The sequence below is a fragment of the Rhamphochromis longiceps genome, linkage group LG4, assembly GCF_057381845.1.
Source record: "Rhamphochromis longiceps isolate RC_006_pf linkage group LG4, R_longiceps_female_GT1.1, whole genome shotgun sequence".
Lineage (NCBI taxonomy): Eukaryota > Metazoa > Chordata > Actinopteri > Cichliformes > Cichlidae > Rhamphochromis > Rhamphochromis longiceps.
The window spans coordinates 34852855-34860743 of record NC_140560.1 but is presented as its reverse complement, the minus strand read 5'-3'; the positions used below and the strand labels follow the sequence as shown (position 1 = coordinate 34860743).

The following is a 7889-nucleotide window of genomic DNA, read 5'->3' as shown; positions in this document are numbered from 1 at the left end:
GTATATAAAACACGTGGTTTTATATTGGATCTCACCTTTATTTAACCAAGAATCCCTTAAGATTGAAAAATCCTCTTTTAAAGTTAGACCCGGCCAAGAACGCAATCTATACATGCCATCGTATACAGGACAACCCTGTGAGGAGAAAAAGGTAGTTTAGCCATAGTTGGATAATATTTAAACAACTCAAGTGAAATAAACATGTTCTAAACAAAAATCCATGCTATGATAGACAACGTTTGTCAAAGTCAGGTCTACATGGAGAATAATAGACTCATTAGTCATGTAACCCAAAAACATACAGTTTATATTCCAGTCATATCATCTTTTAGCACAGAACATAGTCATGCATTCAGGAGGTTGGGGTGGATGGAAGGGTCAGAACATCGAATTTAGCATAAAAGATTATTGAAAACTTTAAATGTACAGTGGGGCAAAAAAGTATTTAGTCAGCCACCGATTGTGCAAGTTCCCCCACCTAAAATGATGACAGAGGTCAGTAATTTGCACCAGAGGTACACTTCAACTGTGAGAGACAGAATGTGAAAAAAAAAAATCCATGAATCCACATGGTAGGATTTGTAAAGAATTTATTCGTAAATCAGGGTGGAAAATAAGTATTTGGTCAATAACAAAAATACAACTCCAATACTTTGTAACACAACCTTTGTTGGCAATAACAGAGGTCAAACGTTTACTATAGGTCTTTACCAGGTTTGCACACACAGTAGCTGGTATTTTGGCCCATTCCTCCATGCAGATCTTCTCGAGAGCAGTGATGTTTTGGGGCTGTCGCCGAGCAACACGGACTTTCAACTTCCGCCACAGATTTTCTATGGGGTTGAGGTCTGGAGACTGGCTAGGCCACTCCAGGTGTGCTGCCACTGCTGGGTGCAGTAGCTCCACCACCCCACTAGGGGGAGGAAGCGGGTTTGTGTACTAAAGTTTCTCTAGTAAATATAGGAAAAGTTCATGGAGTCTGGCCAAGTTGATACCAGCACACAAAATATTAGCTCTGAAGTTGGCTGTACTGGAGCATGAGAAATATATGCTTGTAAGTACGATTATATTCTGTGTTCATGTTAAGCATGTGATGTAAAATGGGTTGTTGACTCTCATATTTGAAGCCGGCATGTTAGCTGCATTGCCGATGCTAATTGTGTTAGCATGTCAATAGGAAATTCCATTGTGTGTTAGCATCAAGCTAGCGGGATTTGGAGTTAACATGTTTTCATTTATTTTTCTTGGTTATACCAGCTATAGTTCAAGTTGCTAAGTCTTCAGTCTGTACTTTGTAATATGAGAAATATATTATGTTCCAGATGTATGTTTTAATATGCTTTTCTTATGTTTGTAGTTTTACAGTGCCTTCATTAGGGAGACAAATAAACCCTGCAATGAGAACTGGAAGCCTTTGCCTCTCCTTTTGAAGAACTGTTTATCTATCTGCCAAACTGGGCATCAACGTACAGGGAGGGCAGAATAGTAAAAAAGCATCATTCTCATCAGCCAGATAGTTCTCTAAAAGAAAGGATGGATGAGACGCTGGAAACAAGGTCAAAAGTGTCCAGTTCTTTACGTTCCAGCCAGCTTACATCATCATCTACTGCTGCCGCCAGAGCACGAGCAAAAGCAGAAGCTGCCCGTGCTCAGCTCTCCTTTGCTAAGCAGGAAGCCAGCATCCTAAAACAACAGGCCGAGCAGCTTAAAAAGAAAGCAGATCTGGATGCAGAGCTACACGTACTCAAATCGCAGAAGGCAGCTGCAGCAGCCCTAGCTGAGGCTCAAGCTTGGGAAGCATCTGCGCAAGAGAGTGAGCACCCACAACAGCCCCAGCTGGACGGCATGCAGCAAATCAGCCCATTAGAACGAGTCCAAGAGTATGTGCAGCAACAGTCAGAACTCGGCGACGATCTGCAGACTCCACAAGTTAATCATCCAGAACTCCTATCTTCTCTGGTGCCACAGCCAGCCACAGCCATCGATGCAACACCAAAAGCTCACAAGGAACCAAGTATCCATCAGCCCAGTAGGAGCAACAACCAAGAATTCACACCTTTGCCAGTCTTCCGTGCTTTGAGCCCAAAGAGAGAATCTTGCAACTGGAGCTATGGAGGCGAGCCAGCAAACTATGATCGATATCACCATCCTCAGTCTAAGGTATGGACACCCACACCTGTAAGGAGTAGTCATGCTGACACGTCTGATCTAACGAGATACCTGATACGGAAAGAGATGATCAGCTCAGGCCTGCTGAGGTTTGATGATCGACCAGAAAATTACTGGGCTTGGAAGGCTTCCTTTCTAAGTTCAATTCAAGATCTGGGTGTAACACCTCAAGAAGAGCTAGACCTGCTATCCAAATGGCTCGGGCCACAATCAGCAGCACAAGCCAAGCGAGTCAGGGCTGCGTACATAAACAATCCCACTGCAGGTCTTCAGATGGTGTGGCAGAGACTCGAAGAGTGTTTTGGCGCACCAGAAGTCATTGAACATGCACTTTTAAAGAAAATCCAGGATTTACCGAAGCTGACGAACAGAGACAACCAGCGTTTGAGAGAGTTGGGGGATCTTCTGCTAGAACTTCATGCTGCAAAGACAAGCGGTCATCTCCCAGGCCTTTCACACCTCGATACAGCCCACGGGGTGAATCCGATTCTGGAAAAACTCCCATACAACCTTCAGGAGAAGTGGGTTGCAGCTGCCTCGAGGTTCAAGAGAGAGAATGCAGTGTCTTATCCTCCATTTTCCTTTTTTGTGAAACTTGTGAACGAAGAAGCTAAAATTCGTAATGACCCGAGTTTTTCGTGTGTAACCGGTGCCAACGTCAACAAGCCTAGAATCGAGACAATGACACAACAGAAGTATCGTTCACATGTCTCTGCTAAGAGGACGGAGATAGCAAGTAATCTGGCAGCCAGCCCAAACATTCCTACAGGCAAGAACAACTTGGACCCCGATAAACAGTGTCCATTACACTGCAAGCCTCACCCTCTCGGAAAATGCCGTCTTTTCAAAAGTAAGACCCTGGAAGAAAGAAAGGCATACTTAAAGGACAAGAACATTTGTTTCAAGTGTTGTTCTTCTGTGCAGCACATGGCCAAAGATTGTCCTAAATCAGTGCAGTGCACAGATTGTGGTAGTGAAAGACATATCACCGCACTACACCCCAATCCTCGTCCTCAAAATGCAGAGAGCCTGGTGGCTAGTGAAGGGTATGGCGGGGAAGAAAGAGAAGGAGAAGCAAGTGTGGCTGACGTGACATCAAAAAGCACAGAAGTATGCGGAGACTCAGTTGGTTCAAGGTCATGCTCTAAGATATGTTTGGTCAGAGTGTATCCTGCTGGACAACCAGAGAAAGCTGTCAAGATGTATGCTGTTCTAGACGAACAAAGCAATCGCTCCTTGGCTAAAACATACTTTTTTGACATCTTCAACATTGAAGGACAGCTTGAGCCGTATACACTGAAAACATGCTCAGGTGTTGTGGAGATAGCAGGGAGACGAGCCCGTGACTTCATTTTGGAGTCCCTTGATGGCACCACACAGCTTCTCCTGCCTACTCTTATTGAGTGTGATATGATACCTGATGATAGGACGGAAATCCCATCCCCAGAAGTCACTCATTTCTACCCACATCTGAAGGCAATCAAGGGAAAAATCCCAGAAATTGATCCAGAAGCTGACATCCTCCTTCTCCTTGGCAGAGACATTCTGCGTGTGCACAAAGTCAGAGAACAACATAATGGTCTCCATAATGAACCATATGCTCAACGACTCGACCTTGGTTGGGTGATCGTAGGGGAAGTGTGTCTGGGAGAAGTGCATAAGACATCCAACATCTGTGTATACAAGACCAACATTCTACCAAATGGACGAGCTTCACTCTTGAGTGCATGTCCAAACAATATGCTAGTCAAAGAAAAGCTTGGTTGTCACACCTCGAACCTAAGTCTTCAAAGCTCTGCACAACACTTGAAAAGTAAGGAAAGTGAGTTTGCCAGTCAGGTGTTTCAAAGGACACAACATGATGACGTCCCGGCAATGTCAATCGATGACGAGAGTTTCTTGAAGACATTAGATGAACAAGTCTATAAAGACAGTTACAATACTTGGGTTTCCCCATTACCCTTTCGGTCACCACGAAACCACCTTCCCAATAACAGACCTCAAGCTTTAAAGCGTCTTGCATCTCTTCGGAGAACTCTGGAGAAAAAACCACAAATGAGGAAACACTTCATCGATTTCATGCAAAGAATGTTTGTTGAAAAGCAAGCAGAGCCGGCCCCTCCATTAAAAGAAGGTGAGGAAAGGTGGTATCTACCAATATTTGGGGTTTACCACCCACAAAAACCTGACCAGATAAGGGTAGTGTTCGATTCAAGTGCCAAACATGAAGGGGTTTCCCTCAATGATGTGCTCCTGAGTGGACCCGACTTGAACAACACTCTCCTTGGGGTTCTGATCCGCTTCCGCAGAGAACCTATAGCAGTTACAGCGGATGTGCAGCAGATGTTCTACTGCTTCAAGGTGTGCGAGGAACATCGCAACTTTCTGAGGTTCTTATGGTATGAAAACAATGATCTCCAGAAAGCAGTGAAAGAGTTTCGAATGACAGTACATGTATTTGGCAACAGTCCATCACCAGCAGTTGCCATTTACTGCCTCAGACGAGCTGCTAAGCAAGCAGATGACTCCACTACCAGTGCAAGGGAGTTCATCACACGCAATTTTTATGTGGATGATGGACTTGCATCTTTTCCTAATGAAGCAGAAGCCACTGGTGTCCTGCGCACTGCCCAAGCGATGCTAGCTAAATCAAACATTAAGCTACACAAGATTGCATCGAACAGCAGCAGTGTTATGCAAGCATTCCCACCAGAAGACTTGGCCAAGGATTTGAAAGATCTAGACTTAGGAGTGGAGTCACTACCTCTTCAGAGGAGTCTAGGTCTAATTTGGAATCTGGAAACAGACAACTTCACCTTCTGTGTGTCGAAGGAGGAGAAACCCTTGACAAAAAGAGGGATTTTGTCTGCAGTGAACAGTTTATTTGACCCTTTGGGATTTGTAGTGCCAGTCACAGTGGGAGGAAGACATTTAGTGAGAAACCTCTCCATTGAACAGTATGACTGGGACACACCATTGCCAGCTTCAAAACAAGAACACTGGAAACTCTGGAAAGACTCTATGAAAGACTTAGATCAGCTCCAGATCCCAAGACTATATGTTCCAGTGTCTTTGTCTACACAGACTCAGCACAGAGAGTTGTGCGTGTTTTCAGATGCATCAGTCATGGCTATAGCTGCTGTGGCTTACTTGAAAACAATTTCTGCAACAGGAGATATCCACGTGGGATTTGTTATGGCAAAGGCAAAGCTGGCCCCACACCCAGCGCACACCGTGCCCCGTCTTGAGCTTTGTGCTGCGGTTTTGGCAACTGAAATGGCAGTCTTCATCCAAGATGAAATGGATATTGACATTCATTCTGTGAAGTACTATACTGACAGCAAGATAGTACTGGGCTACATATATAACACCTCACGCAGGTTTTATGTCTATGTGTCAAACAGGATAGCACAGATCAGAAAGTCGTCTCGTCCAGATCAGTGGCATTACATCACCACTGAAGAAAACCCAGCAGACCATGGAACTCGGCCAACAACTGCTGCAGCTCTCAAAGGCACCAATTGGTTCACTGGACCATCATTTCTATTGGGCCCTTCAAAACGACTCCTTCCCCAGAGTGATGACTTTGAGCTGATACATCCGGAGGTGGATCCAGAAGTTCGCTCTGAAGTAACGACCTTCAGCTCAATGGTTAAAGAAAGCTCGCTTGGAGCTCAAAGGTTTCTTACATTTTCCACTTGGAGAGCTTTGACTCGTGCAGTCTCCACACTAATCAAAAAGGCAAGGAGTGTTGCAGATACACATGGTGGCAACACTGGGGATGAAGAAGAACAAGCAGTAAAAGTGATCATTAAAACTGCACAACAAGATGCCTTTGCAAGGGTGTTGCAGTGTCTAGCCAAAGGGGACCGAATCCCAAAACAAAGTCCACTGCGAAAGCTGACACCATTTCTGGACAAAGATGGGCTATTAAGAGTTGGCGGCCGTATGTCCTCAGCCGTTATGTCTTTTGATGATAAACATCCTCTGGTCATTCCCAAGACGCACATTGCTACATTATTGGTCAGAAGATATCACGAACAGGCTGCGCACCAAGGACGCCATTTCACGGAGGGAGCTATTAGGTTGGCAGGACTTTGGCTGATTGGGGGGAAAAGGCTTGTATCTAGTGTGATACACAAATGTGTAACTTGCAAAAGGCTGAGAGGTAAAATGGAGGACCAGAAGATGTCAGACTTACCATCTGAAAGACTTTCACCAGATCCATCATTTACTCATGTAGGGTTGGATGTTTTTGGACCTTGGATGGTGACTGCCCGAAGAACAAGAGGAGGGCATGCGGAAAGTAAACGATGGGCAGTAATGTTCACTTGTTTGACTACCAGAGCTGTGCACATTGAGGTTATAGAGACTATGACCACTACAAGCTTCATCAATGGGCTCAGACGTTTCATTGCCATAAGAGGGCCGATCAAAACAATCAGATCAGACCGGGGAACAAATTTCACTGGAGCCTGTAAAGAACTCAGACTTGACACATCAGATTCTGAGGTGAGGAATTACCTTAAAAGCAACAAGTGTACTTGGATATTCAATCCTCCCCACTCTTCCCACATGGGTGGGGTGTGGGAGAGGATGATTGGTATCGCTCGGCGAATCTTAGATGCTCTTCTTCTGAGGCTGAATCCATCGTACCTCACACATGAGACACTTGTCACCCTGATGGCAGAGGTTACCGCCATTATAAATTCAAGACCATTGGTCTCAGTGTCTTCTGACCCAGAAGCACCGGCAGTTCTCACCCCATCAATGTTGTTGACACAGAAACGAGATACGTTGACTGCTCCCTCTGGGGATTTTGATGTTAATGATCTGTCCAACAAACACTGGAAAAGGGTCCAAGCACTTGCTGATGCATTTTGGAAGAGGTGGAAAACGGAGTATCTGACCACGCTTCAAACACAGAGAAAGTGGACAACAGAGAAGCCAAACCTTCAAGTGGGAGATGTTGTACTGATGAAGGATTCGCAAGTAAAAAGGACTGAGTGGCCTGTTGGACTTGTGATTAAAGCCTTTCCTAGCCAAGATCATAGAGTACGTAAGGTGGAAGTGAAGGTAGTCAAGAATGGCACTCCTAAAGTGTATTTGCGGCCAGTGTCGGAGGTTGTTTTACTACTACATCCAGGGAATGGGTAGTGGTATAATTCATTATACCAGGCGGGGAGTGTGCTGCCACTGCTGGGTGCAGTAGCTCCACCACCCCACTAGGGGGAGGAAGCGGGTTTGTGTACTAAAGTTTCTCTAGTAAATATAGGAAAAGTTCATGGAGTCTGGCCAAGTTGATACCAGCACACAAAATATTAGCTCTGAAGTTGGCTGTACTGGAGCATGAGAAATATATGCTTGTAAGTACGATTATATTCTGTGTTCATGTTAAGCATGTGATGTAAAATGGGTTGTTGACTCTCATATTTGAAGCCGGCATGTTAGCTGCATTGCCGATGCTAATTGTGTTAGCATGTCAATAGGAAATTCCATTGTGTGTTAGCATCAAGCTAGCGGGATTTGGAGTTAACATGTTTTCATTTATTTTTCTTGGTTATACCAGCTATAGTTCAAGTTGCTAAGTCTTCAGTCTGTACTTTGTAATATGAGAAATATATTATGTTCCAGATGTATGTTTTAATATGCTTTTCTTATGTTTGTAGTTTTACAGTGCCTTCATTAGGGAGACAAATAAACCCTGCAATGAGAACTGG

The 7889-nt window shown here is 44.6% G+C and overlaps 1 protein-coding gene across 1 annotated transcript; it reads left to right on the top strand.

Annotated features, from left to right (window-relative positions):
• Nucleotides 1-944: 944 nt before the first annotated feature.
• LOC146672200 (uncharacterized) lies at nt 945-7326 on the top strand. The gene is made up of 2 exons (XM_085405368.1): nt 945-1054; nt 1358-7326. The coding sequence occupies exon 2, from the start codon at nt 1534-1536 to the stop codon at nt 7324-7326; it is 5793 nt and encodes a 1930-aa protein (XP_085261494.1). The 5' UTR covers nt 945-1054; nt 1358-1533.
• Nucleotides 7327-7889: the final 563 nt, after the last annotated feature.